Source organism: Chiloscyllium plagiosum, unplaced genomic scaffold (genome assembly GCF_037043375.1).
Source record: "Chiloscyllium plagiosum isolate Xiang-an unplaced genomic scaffold, Cpla_swu_hap1 HiC_scaffold_4, whole genome shotgun sequence".
Classification (NCBI taxonomy): Eukaryota; Metazoa; Chordata; class Chondrichthyes; order Orectolobiformes; family Hemiscylliidae; genus Chiloscyllium; species Chiloscyllium plagiosum.
In genome coordinates this window covers 50,924,148-50,938,269 of record NW_028270142.1, presented here as the reverse complement: position 1 = coordinate 50,938,269, position 14,122 = coordinate 50,924,148, and the positions used below count along the sequence as shown (strand labels likewise).

General features: G+C 40.2%; 1 protein-coding gene across 4 annotated transcripts in view; it reads right to left on the bottom strand.

Moving 5' to 3' along the window:
• ofcc1 (orofacial cleft 1 candidate 1) overlaps positions 1-14,122 on the bottom strand; it is a 308,134-nt gene that overhangs the window by 150,129 nt on the left and 143,883 nt on the right. For all 4 annotated transcript variants that reach the window (XM_087986250.1, XM_087986251.1, XM_043689352.2 and 1 more), the window contains exon 13: positions 5,584-5,647. In XM_087986250.1, the coding sequence (XP_087842376.1) occupies positions 5,584-5,647 (64 nt within the window). The remainder of the gene's footprint in view (positions 1-5,583; positions 5,648-14,122) is intronic.

Sequence of the window (14,122 nt, the reverse complement as noted above, 5' to 3'; positions counted from 1 at the left end):
TCATCATATTGAGTTCTCTTGCAGTTGAGGGAAGCCTGCTACAGCTTATCTAAATTACTTAGCTTGTGTCCTGACATGCAAGAGTCCGTGATTGTAGTGTACACTTGTAGACTCGATAAAATGTAGAACTGAAAAAAGCACAGCAGGTCAAGCAGCATCAGAAGGGAATGAGAGTTGACATTTTGGGTACATATGCAGACATCAGGTGCTGAACTAAAGGTTTCTTGAATGCTACAGTAGCAAATGACATACATTTCATTTGTATGTTACAGGAGATAACATAAGTATCACATCACCGTAGTCACAGATGACCAGGTAGCTCACTATTTTACCTTCATGTCAGCTTGTGTGCTTTATATTAATTTTGCTTTATATACATTGCCTTGCATTTGTGATAAAACTATGTGCCTGCACTTACAGAAGTAACAGGACATACTATTTTGTCATCAGTACAAGCAAGTGTAGTTAGCTTGTGATTACTCCTTCATCCAAACAGCACTGTACACATCAAATCTATTCAACCTTATTGCACTCATTTATTTTTTTGATTTAAAACATGCGTATTATTTTTGTGCAAAGAATATGGATCAAAGTATGGACTTCAATATGACTGACTTAAATATGTTTGAATTTCTTTTTGGATGTATTTCTATTCTTCTCAATCATTTTAAAAATAACATGCCAAGTCACTCCAATTTCTTTGCAAGGCAGCCCAATTCTGCCTTTTGCCTTTACTCAAGATTCAATAATATTACACAATGCTACAACTGTGGCTGGCTGAATTCATTTCAACTCCTACTCTCCAAATATCTTGTAATAATTTGCTAAATAAAACGCAATAACAATAATTTCTCTACTGCAACAACAGTGAGGAGCTACTCAAATTGAAGTTCAATATAATTTGCACCAAGATCTGAATAAAACATATAAGGAAAATCAGTCAAATACTCGCAATTAGAGGAGATGAAAAATCTAAAAAGAAATTAAATTTAGTTGTAATACAACTTCCATTCTTCCCTTGCTAGAAAATTACTACCAAAGTGTTTTTTCTGTAATTTAAATGTTAAGCCACCAGATGTGTGTCTCATGCTTGAAGAGTTGAAGCTTTGCATTATTTAGCATATTAAGACCCACAGAATGTAAAAAAGAATTCTTCATTGCCCGGAGGTTCTAATTAAGTAAACCTTTGCTTGATGCATGCAAAAATTGCAATACAAGAAATTTCTTTTGCAGCCAGTCACAGCAATATAATAAATATGGAAAAATTTAAACCGATGTAATTTTTCTTTTGCTTCAGGATTCAAATATATCTACTATAATCAGCTCCTCTGAATAAAGGCGAACAATCAGCAAGACACCTAAAGCACTTAGGTTAACATCCACATACTTTGTGTAATGGTAAATGAATATCACATTTCACACACAGTATTCAGAAACCGTAAGTTTAAACTTAGTTATCTGTGGCATTTTTTCTACTTGCCAAATATCTCAACTTTGTTTAATAGTACGAATTTGCTGCACATTTTCTTTCGTGACACAGAGCTTTCAAGTAATAGGCAGTCAGAGCAAAAAGAAAAGCTCCATAAATAGGCGCTAACAATAAAAAATATTGTGACAACTAGAACTTGGAGATGAGAACAGCAAAATCTGGAAACGCCTTAGCAGATCTGCACACATGGACACACTTGTGAGGAAAGTAAGACAGTTTTAACATGTTAGCTGTTTGACTCTCTGCCAGAAACCTATGGAATCTAACACTCAGTGAGGTTCAAGATTGAATGGACTGGGGGTTATTTATTTAGGAAAGAGAAGACTGAGATGTAGCCTGATACAGATCTTTCATGAGTACATGACAGAAAAGGAGATAGAAAGGTTTGCTAAAAGGAGAACAGTTTGGAGTATCGCACAAATCAGTTGGGCTGAATGGTCTGTCCTTGTACTGTACTTTTAACCTAATTTGCATAATTATCAGCCATATTAATAAGTTATTCTAAATCACAGAGGGTAAATATACAGCATTGTGCACATGTAAGCAATGCAGAACAACTAAATCCAAAGATGAATCTGTTACCTTCAACATGTTAACAGATCTGGACTGACTTCTAAGTCATGGAAAGCAACAGTCTAGATTCCCAGCCCTGCACACTATTCAATGGCTTCTGCTAGAACGAGTAACTGAGGATTCATTCATAAGTATGTGGCCTGATAACTCATGTAGTTTTCACAAAGAACAACTTGTTATTTGCAGCAGGTACAGTTAACAACTACAAAGCTCAGCATGAGACACTGCCCTCAGGAAGACAGAAAGAAATTGTAAAACCAAACTCACTAACAAATTCATGTATCCGATACACGGGCATTTTTGTATGAAAACAGAAATTGCTGGAGAAACAGGTCTGATGTGGAGAGAAACAGACTTGGTGATGCAAATCCGGTATGGCTCTTCTGCGGAAATCCAATTCCTCTTAGACAAAACAGGACTCAAAGGTGTTAACTCTGTTTCTCTCTTCACAGGTGCTGCCAGACCTGCTGAGTTTCTCTTGCACTTTATATTTTTATTTCAGATCTCCAGCGTCCACAGCTTTTTACTTTTATTGTCTTTGTGACATTCCTGATGTAGGGCTTATGCCCGAAATGTCAACTCTCCTGCTCCTCAGATGCTGCCTGACCTGCTGTGCTTTTCTAGCACCATATCTTTCGACTATTGTCCTTGTTTAACAAGAACAAACTGAGACAAAAACTGTACCTGCATTGGCTGTTTATATATTATGCAAGCAGAATCTTGCCAACTGGAATATTTTTGCCGCACACAAATATATGATGGAAAAAATGCACCATTTCAACATTTTTGGAACTTGTAGCAAATTGCAAAAGGTTACAATAATAATCAGAGAATGTCCAACTACAACTTTATTCCATGAGTACAGAAGACCTGTTATCTCATGAGTAAATTGTTCTCAGCAATGGATAAAGTGCACTTCCTCAATACCCTTAGTCATATTGCTGTGGCAGAATGCCGAATGGAAATTTTAAAAATCATTAGCAATTTTCAATTGCACTGGAAGAGATTTGAGAGCAGGCCAGACGCTGATCTGCATCTGATGTGTGGTCAAGGATGAGTGAGGAGAAAGAGAAAAGTGACAAAAGAAAAGGAGGGTAAAAGACTCCCACCACTTCAAAACAGAGTCAGATGATCAATGTTTACAGCTATGAATCATACAGAAATAATAGATTGATGATAATCCTTTACTCATTTAACCATTAAGTGTTTTGAAGCTGATTTCATTCAAAAAGATTTGTTTAAATTCATACTGTCGGGATCACTCTCAGGACATCCCTGTGGTGTGCTGGGAATGTCATCACACAATCAGCAAGCTGCAAATAATAAGGATCTGCTTCTCATTTGATTTAAGAGGTAACAGAGCTCTTGTGTGGGTAGTTGCTGTATGACATTGTTTCAAACTGAAGCTATAATTTCTGCCATAAAGTATGACAGATCCTTGACTTATCAACCCAAACAACACATTTACTAAAGTATATTTTTTGTATTTTGCAATTCTCAATCAGTTATCTACACATAGGTTCGACAGAGACCCGTAGTCTGCAAATAAACAATCCTGTAAGGCATTATTATGGTCGCAATGGAATTTAAGATTTGCAATGAATGCGATAATAACTCGTTCAATAAAAACTTTTAGCAGAATGTGCCTTCTGAATGTCTTCCAAAAATGTTTATTGTCCAAAAAGGGCAGATGATCCAATTGCATACATTATTTTGAACAGGTCCTTATGACAATGAAGCACAGTGAGGTGGAGGTCTGCACATCAAGTCATGCAATGGTACCTTGCAGATTCAAAGCCGTGACTTACCTTGACCACGATCTGAACAGGTATACCGTATATTATTGGGAAAGAAGTGAAGTGCAGAAGCCAAGAGCTTCCTCACAAAGAAAGGGTGGAATTATGTGCATTAGCATAGACTCTGCATCTGGCAAAACAGAGCATTTGTGAGTATTAAATTTGGAATAAATCACCCAACTATCCTTTAAGCAAGGATAAGGACCAAATCTGGATGTGGAGAAATGGGGAGAAAAGAGAAATACTTGATGAAAAAGACCTATTTTGTGAAATGCTTTATGATTTGAGGATTTGAGTTATGATTAGTTCTCTCTGTTGTCAGTTTAATAAAAATGGCAAGTGCAAACTGCTAGTGAAACTAAAATTGTACTTTGTTCCTGTCCTTGGACTTATCAGTCCCGCCTGCCATTTGGAAAGCCGGCAAAAGATGCGCACTGCCTCTTTTTGGGAAAGGTCCACCAAACCTACTAATAGCTGTCTTTCAGAGGACTGCAGCTTGTGTGCTCAGTAGCACAACCGTGGAGGCTTGGCTGCCATCGGAAGGACTGGCACATGAATGAATTGGGCCACAGGCAAACAATGTTGGAAAGGTGTTCGCCAGTCCAGGGGCATTACATGAGAGATGCAGGGAGTTGGAAGCACAGTCAAGGGCTTGGTCTTCAGCAGGCCTCTACTTCCAGATGCCACATGCCTCCATCAGGCACAGAGTCAGAAGGTTGAACATGGGTCCTTGCGCCCTGAACTAAATTCTGGTAGATGCAAACAGGCAAAAAGATTCAGGTCTGCCACCATTCATTCTGACCTTCCCTCTTTCAGGTTCACCACCAGCTGATTCCATCCAGAGTCTTCACATTGTAAACACCTACAAGTGCCCTTATAAAACTAAGACTCCATTCTGTTTCAAATGTATCAGACATAAAGTTGCAACATATTGTAAACAGTAGGATGGAGTCACAATCCACTTTGCAAGAATTGCAGCCTATAAATTAAAGCAACTTCACTTAAGTGATATTATAGAGATGTTACTTACATGTGAAAATTAACAGCATTAAGACAAGGCGTCTTACACAATTTATAATGACTCAATCAAACCTTTGAATGGCCAATTGTCATAGGGGAGAAAATAATTGTTCGAAGTATTAAGCTGCAATCCCTTTGAATCCCGTTACTGTGAAATAGTGAAGTATTTGAGAACATTACTGTGCTGCATCAATGTGGGGAGGCAAAAAAATTAAATCCTGTTAGCTGAATAAGTCATTTGCCACAAAATTGGATTCACACGTCAGCAGTAGTCATTGCCAGGAATTCACGGAGATGATTTGTGAGAATTTACCATCACACGTTTTCTTGTCTAATTTTAATTGCAGTCAAAGACTTACTAAAATTTAAACCATGCGTGCTCATGAAATAATCAATTTACTCCATTTTCTACAGCGCCAAAATATCAAGTTGTGCAATATATTTTGCGCAAGATGATTCTCCCTCCAGTTGTAAACAATTAGCCAAACAAAAAAATTCTTTAGCAGGAGATAAAATGGTTCTTTGAATTTAAGTACCATGTGTAGACAAAAAAGCTGCTTTGAATTTTCACCCTATTGCTTAAAAGTGGTTTCAACTCTGCTTGTTTTAGCTCTATTGATGAAACATGAAGTTGACAGACTTTGAATACTGTATGCAAGCACAACCCTGTCAACACGTCATGGCATACAATTCATTCAGTAATACCTTTAAGGTTCAAATTCGCTTTCTCTTTCCCATCCATATGAAAACCATTGCTTGTTGCCGATTCCTAATAGAACAAGAAATGAGAAAGAGTGCTAATTTAATCACATTTTAGTTTTATGTTCTTTGGAGCCCAAAGGAATGTAGTGATATGTACAACAACAAAATAAAATCAGACGTCCAACCCGATGGAAGCACTTTAAAATCTTTTCCTTTTATTTAGCTTTTTCTTTGTGTTTGCTTTGCTCCCCTCCCACAACAACATGAAAACCTTTCTCTGCTTCCTTTACACCAGTGGGAATACTTCCCTTGTGGGTGATAGGATCTCTTTGGGAGGTCAAAGGTTGCCCTGGAGAGGAAGTGACAAGCTGCGAAATGTAAAAGAACAATTTTTTCCACATGTTCCTGTGCTCTGAAAGCAGTATGGGGTTGTCAGCCAACATCATTTTAAAATGGACCAGGTTACAACATAACATGCCTGTCAAATTCAATTTATAATTAGAGTAGCTGTATTTGGTTATAAAGTTTTACTGTTCCAGTAGGTTGCATCTACATACCACATATATCAGTAAAACATGCTTGAAGTTAGCTTTGAAAACTTTCAAAGTTGTTTAAACACAAAAATAAATTTTCATTTTACACAAGGATCATATTTAACTGCAGGATATAAATCAATCCTGTTGCTTCCTTTGGGACACAAAGGTAAATGAAAAAATAATCTTGTTCAGTACCTTGTCGCATATATTTGCATTTCATAGTGGAAATTGTTAAAAAGAACTGTGATGAAAGATTGCTGTGAATGCATTGCACAGTCACCCATAAGAAAGCATTACTGCTTGCACCGCACCTCACAAAAAGGTTAGAACGGTGCTTTGAAAAAAAATTTTTCCTCAATTGTGATCACATTTTAAAGGCTGAAAATAGCCAAAACCCTGGAGTTCAAACAGACAAGGGGTGGGAGGTCGGGGAGGTGTTGGGCTATGAAAGTAGGGCAGAGTGCATTATCGTAGGGTCAGTAGAATTGTGACATTGGGGAAAGGATGATTTGTGAAAGGAGTAGAGCTGTGAGAGAGAGGGCTGGTGGGAGATAGCTGTGAGAATGGGGGCAGGATGCCTTGGAGTTGGGGATAGAAATTTTGAGGGATACAGAAGTTGAGAGAGGGATAACATTACAAGAGGTGTGGTGTAGAGGTGTAGGAGGACAGAGGGAGATTTGTGAGAGGAATAGAGCTGTAAGAGTCTAAAATGCATTGGAGAACAAGCAGTGTTGGCTTTTTACACCTCCCATGTTGGAGCCACCGTTGAAGGCAGTCATTGGGCCTCAGAGTTGTTTAAATAGGCCACTGTCACATTGGAAGACAAGGCAAGTACAAAATGGTGCACATGCATGCCAAGGCTTCTTGGAGCCGATCCCCAAACTGCCCTATCAGAGTCCCTGCTTTTCTGCCACGAAGGAAAAGGAGTTTGCAACAGTAGCTACTCATCCCACGATCCAATTCAGGATCATGATCCCCAGTTTGGGAGCCCTGGTATTAAGACATACAAATTCTCTTGATGGACAATGTCGCTGCCATTAAAATAAAACACACCACATCTTACTTTCAAGTTTATTTGCTATTTTTTTAAGAAACTTTAACACTGGTGATCTGACAGTTTGTTCTGTTGTACTGAGTTTTTGCCACAATGCCACCGTAATGAAACATGTTGGGCTGTAGTTTCCACTTGGTGCTAGATTAGCAATTCCAAGGTAAATGAGACCCAAGTGTGCACCTGATTCGAAAAGATCTTTTTGATCCAAGTTTCTGATCAAACTCGTTTGCATGTCTGGAAATGTTTTGATTCAATATAATCGAGCAATGCTTTAATATCTTTTTTAAATGTTGCATTTAGAAAACATTTTTTGATGTACCTAATCAGGGAAACTTGGTAAAGTTTGAATAATATAGCTGAAACTGTGTTTAGCAGAAAAAGTTAAACATTTTAAATCACAATGCCAATCTCTGAAATGCTTTGAAATTATTGAAAATGACCTTTAAAAAAGTACACTTCTATTTTCTAGTTAGATTGGTCTGCAGTAATGAGTTCCTTCATATAACCTTTCCAATCCTACTTATTAGTGTCCATGCGCCCAAAATAACCAGCAAAGCTTTTGGAGCCTCTGTGTAGGCCTGAAAACAGAAGCAATTTGCAGAAGCTTCAAATAGTGATTAATTCACAAGAGACTGCACGGTCATTTTTACGGGCAGAGGCTGTTTCTAATCAGGAGTTTATAAGACGGTTGCAAAAGAAACTTGAACTGCGTCAGATGCAACGTGCACTTAAAATCCTTCAGTTTTTGTGTTAGTTAAATGAATATTGGCAAAATTGCACTGAAAACAATCCCAGGGCACTTCAACAGAAACCCCGGTCCATCAACTGTGACCATATGACAGAAGCATCTTTTTTTTTGTTGCAAACTACTTAATGCAGCATACTGACTTTACACTGCCACAAGGAGATGAAGAAATGGGCTGGGTAGAACATTTCAATTTCTTGGTGGGCACATGGGAAGATTTCCACTGCATACTATATGCAACGTTCTTATAAACTCATGCTTCATAGATGAATTTATAACATCGTTATACATAGTAAAAGAGAGAATGTCCACTCCTACAGAAATTACTTTGAATAGAATGCTCCATCTCTGCACGCATGAGCAAGTTGGTAAATGGAAACACCAAGGTTAGTGTTTGGCATGCACCACAGTTTCATAACAGGTACACTCATGTGGTGATAACAGACACTCAACTCAAGGTAAAATAATGAAATCAAACGAAGTGGTCAGCCCTATATAGCAGATTAAAGGAGACCAGGTTTCAAATTATGTTTTGACATACATTGTTATCATTAATGTATATTGAGTTTATACTGCTACTTTATATCTAACACTGCAAGCATCATATGGATGTAAATCCATAGAAAGTTAACATAGGATCAAATAAAAACATTTACTTAGATGCTATTATTTATCAAGTTGCCAGTGCGGGATACAGACTTTAAATGGAAAAGAGCTACAGGGTTACATGAAAAATGCAGGTGAGTATCGCTGATAGGAGAACGCTTGAAATTCAAACAACCAGCAACAGGATCAGGGTAAACGGCTTTATTTTTGAAATTCAGTAACGTTCAACAATTTGTCTGAGGAAAGACTAGCTTTTATGCATCAAAGTGACAGAACAGATACTGAAGGCATAAACATATGTTTTTAAATTAAGAAGGATTATTTTTTCATGTCAGCCCACAGTGATGCTTATTGCTAAACAGATAGCACTTAAAAATATTTTCCTTTTCATGCTGCAATGCAACTATTGTCATAACACTCCAGATACTGCTGACAGACCCTGGCCTCCAATAAAATTCTTCATTTGAATTTCTCCTGACTGTCAAACTTCAATGGCGTGCTGGTGTTCAGGGTATCAGTGAACCTTTTTTGTTTTGAAGCTACGTATTATTTGCAGTGCACTGAAAATTGATTTCTCTAGTTCGTGGTTTCTTCAGTTGGCTGCTCTACAGCATCGGATCAAATCCCAAAGATTACATACTATGGCTGATATTTACAGTGAGATGGGACCTGATTCCAGATTTTTCAGAGATAGAAAGAGTCACTTCAGCTACAAATACCGTTTAGCTCCAACTCGAATAATTGGTTTCACATAAGAATTTGTCAAGAAATGAGCTCAAAGAATTTTATTTATATATCTTGATTGGACGATACCTAGGGTACTTTCAAAAAATGTACTACATTTAAGATCTACAAATAGGTTTGACTGCAAGATGAAAAACTGTCCTTTGAGAATAAAAGCTAACAGCCAGAAGCGACTTTGTAACCTCACTGAAATAGATGAGGATGTAAGTAATATTCATGTCAAGTGACCACACACATCATAGGCTCCTTGTTGATATCTTAATGGGATCTTACTCAAGTTAGCATAGACCTCTGAACCTCAGAGGCAGTGTAATGATCCCTAAATGGACCTACGCATTAATATAAATGACTGCTAGTCTGGTCTGCAGGAGCTTTAATCTGGGAAAGGTCCGGAGTTTAACAAAACTTTAAGTTCTGTGATGCAGCTGTACTGCAGAAGTAACTTAAGAATTCCCTTGTAAACAATCAGGGATACAATAATTACAACATAATTTAATAATGATTTTCACATTTTATAAACCCTGTGTATTTGACTATTTTCTTTAGTTATATTTGATAGTTATGTAGTGCAATAGTGAAAGACCTCTTGAAGATTACAAATTATTAACCTTCCAGACTCTCATAAGAGATTTGTCAATTTATAACCAAAATATTAGTAATCGCCAGTGTAGCCTTTAAATAAACTACTTGGAGGAACATTACACAAGGAATGTAGGCAACAGCATTTAAAGTGCTTTCGTATGTAACATTTCAATACATAAGCTAGCCTTCTGAGCAGTTCCACATGGTGTCACTCTGCAAGGGTGTATGTACTTCATGGAGGTGTATAGGAGTTCATTTCGCATCAACAGTGGCTTGGTTACTCGCACTTCCATGTCTGAGTCAGAAGGTGCTCAATTCTAAATCCTAATTTAGAGAATCAAACACATAACTTGAACCTCATATACCAGTGCATTACTGAAGGAATGGGCAGTGTCAGAGATGATAACCTTGGATGAAATGTTAAATTAAGGCCTCATCTGCCCTCTCCGATAGACATTAAAAAAATTTCAATGTAGTGAAAGAAATTTTCCCGGATAGCTCTGCGAATATTATCCATAACCATTCATATTGTCACATTGCTGTTTGAGTAAGCTTGCTGTGTGAAAATTGGTTGCTGTGTTTTCTAGGGAGAAAGTGAGGACTGCAGATGCTGGAGATCAGAGCTGAAAATGTGTTGCTGGAAAAGCGCAGCATGTCAGGATTCCTGAAGAAGGGCTTATGCCCGAAAACGTCGATTCTCCTGTTCCTTGGATGCTGCCTGACCTGCTGCGCTTTTCCAGCAACACATTTTCAGCTGCTGTGTTTTCTATATTACCACAGCAACTAACTATACCTCACAAGTACTTCATAAAGCACTTCAGGACAACATGAGTTTATGAAATGGGTGACAGTGATGAAAGTCATCCTTTTTCAAAATTTGTATCAAGGGCACAAAGGTAGAAAATTATCCTTACAGGGTTACAGGGCAGAACTAAATGCCCAGATTGGAGGCAGGTTCAGAGAAAAGGATCCATGAGATTGGGTAGGAAGTTGCAAGGTGGAGATCCCATCACATTGATTTGAATCTGAGGGAAGCAAGGCTCAGTAGATTTTCTGAGGCAAGTTGAGCCCCTTAAGTCACCAATTAAGGACGCCATTACATGATTGCTGGTTTTTAAACATTGCCCGGCAAGGGTCCTGACACGTGGGCAACCTGCCAGGTAAACCAGGCATTTGCACAGCTCATGCCTAATGGAGAGAACCATCAGGGGTTACTGGCCCCTTCCAAATTAATTCTTCACTTTACTCCAAATATGCAACCCATTCCCCATGTACTCCCCCAATCCCTTCACTTTTCCTCATCCATCTCCCCTGTCTCATGACTTTGACTTTGTCCCACTCTCCTGATTCCTGAGGCTCCATCACTAATCTTCAATCTATGCTGCATTTCAGTACCTGCAAGGGCTACCATTTCTAGTGGTGCTGCCAGTGCTGGGCTTTGACCTCTGACTGGTTGGCAGCTCTCACAGGTGAGATACTGGGCACAAAGTTGAACTCATCATGAAACATTAATCCAACATCTATAGCTATCTGCACGGCAAAAATACTGTATGCAAATTCACCCACATAGCCACATCAGAAACTGTCCTCAGTTCAGCCAGAGGGAGGGTTAATGTCAGTCAGGAGGTACATCAGTAATGGTACAGTCCAGGGCTTGGCCACCATCAGTTGTCCACTTGGAACACTCCCATTTGGGGCTCTATCAAAGTACAATCTGGGGAGTATCCAGCAATCAGTTCCTATTTTCTGTGTTTCTCTCTGAATACTTTTGAAGTATTCAGAGAGAAACACAGAAAATAGGAGCAGCAGTAGGCTATTCAGCCCTTCAGGCCTACTACACCATTCACTATGATCATAGCTGATCATCCAAGGTAGAACCCTATTCTGCTTTCTCCCCACACACTTTGATCCTTTAAGCCTAAAGAACTTCACCTAACTCTTCCTTGGAAACATTCAGTGTTTTGGCCTCAACTACTTTCTGTGGCAGAGGATTCCACAGGCTCAGCACTCTCTGGGTAAAGAAATTTCTCCTCATCTCAGTCCTAAAAGGCCCAACCCCCTTATTCTTAGACTATACCCCACTACATCATTCTTTAAACTCCAGTGAAAATAGTTTTAACTGATCCAGTCTTTCTTCAAACATCAGTCCTGCCAATTCTGGAATCAGTCTGGTGAATAGCATATTGTCAATTAGGGAGCTGCTAACACAGTGCTCAGTTGGGCCAAGGTCTGAGGTAAACACGGTCCTTCTGGTCTTGTCTGTTGATCATTCAGAAAGGGTGCAGTGGCAGGAGGGTGGGGTGGTTTGGAAGCAGAGGCAATTGCAGATGGAGTGGAAGTACGGTCATGGGGGAGGGAATCTCAAGATGAATTGGGGAGTTATCAGAACTCGACCTGCATTTCCAGCACCACACACTCTCAACTCTGATCTCCAGCACCTGCAGTCCTCACTTTCTCCGGGTTATCAGAACTGCGTAAGAGGGCATGGTAGGTAACAGGAGGGAGAACTGTCAGTGGCAGAGGCTACCACCACTGCCTCAATACCGGGAGAATATATGAGAAGGGTGGGCATCATTAAGGCATAATGCTGGGCCTTGCGGGGACATTTATAGGGGAAGCCCAATCTGGTGGCTCTCCAGATTGGGGAACATATTTGAATGGACTGTCAGGGTAGTGAGAGATAACGGAGGACTTAGAGGCTTCTGTCAGGATGGGGGGTTTTGCCAGGTAGGGCCCAGTACTGATGAGGTCCTCCATCATTTTCTGTTCTCTAGACAGGAAGTGTGATGAGAAAACAGCTAGAATGATACCTAGGGTGAGGAGAGTCACTGTCATTTTGATGGATAAAAATCCATGTTTGACGGATGCTAGGTCATTGATGGAACAAATACATGATGCTACCTTTTTGCTGGCTAAAGGCAAGCCTTTATTCATGCAATTAGCCAAGGATGCTGTTGGAGCTGCACACTATCATCTGTAATGTCAGCGCAATGACGGGCAGCACGGTGGCACAGTGGTTAGCACTGCAGCCTCACAGCGCCAGAGACCCGGGTTCAATTCCCGCCTCAGGCGACTGACTGTGTGGAGTTTGCACTTCTCTCCGTGTCTGCGTGGGTTTCCTCCGGGTGCTCCGGTTTCCTCCCACAATCCAAAGATGTGCAGGGTCAGGTGAATTGGCCATGCTAAATTGCCCGTAGTGTTAGGTAAGGGGTAAATGTAGGGGTATGGGTGGGTTGCGCTTCGGCGGGTCGGTGTGGACTTGTTGGGCTGAAGGGCCTGTTTCCCCACTGTAATGTAATCTAAAAAAATGAAGGCCACTGCACTGAATACAGTGAGAAGTTGAACATTTGGTGTGAGATTGGGAAGGGAAGGATCTTGGAGGGCTGTAACAGTCCCTTTTCTTAAATTGACTGCACACGCTCAGGCTCAATGTGGATGGATGATTGACACATGACCTTCTTTATCCACATGCAGCACATCCCTTGAAATGGAGATGTCTGCTTAGACCTCAACTGTGGGGTATGGCGCTGATGGCTGTTCTGAGATCTAAGAATCTCCTTTGGCCTTTCTGTTCCCATAGTAGAGCATTTCCATCAAGATTCCTATGTGGATATGGCTGTCTAGTTGAAAAAGCGAAGGTGAATGAGCAGGACTAGGGAATCACCCAGCTCAAGGACAGATACTGCCACTGGGCCCCACATGTGGTGTCCAGAAGAAAGCAAGAGTTTTCCAATTCCAACTCCACTTCCTGGAGATAAGCGAGACATGGTGTCAATGCAGGCTCTAGACCAGATGCAGGAGCATAATCTCAGGGCTGCAGGAGTGCGTGGCCATCTTCTTCCTGTGGCTATGAAAATGACAGCTGCATTGAACTCCTATGCAACTGGCTCTTTCCAGGAGCAACTGGTGACTTTTATGGGATTGCTCAGTCGTACATTCTCAAAGGCACCAAGACAGTGACTCATGCCATCTTGCAAGATTACACCAATTCATTTCACTCCTACACAATGAGCTCAGTGCTGCAGCCTGGCCAGTCAAATCTGAGATATAGCTGGCTTCCCCCAGGATGAATATGCAATCGACTGTACCCATGTGGAACTGAGAGGGCCATAGCACAATGCATTCATCAACAGAGAGGGGTGCCATAAATCTGTGATAATTGTTACCACTTCCGAGAGTTGTGTGCCCATTACCCTGGCAGCTGCTACAATGGCTACATTCTGGGGCACTCTAGTGCATTTGAGCATCCAGGTGCTTTACGAGGCTGGCGCTGGG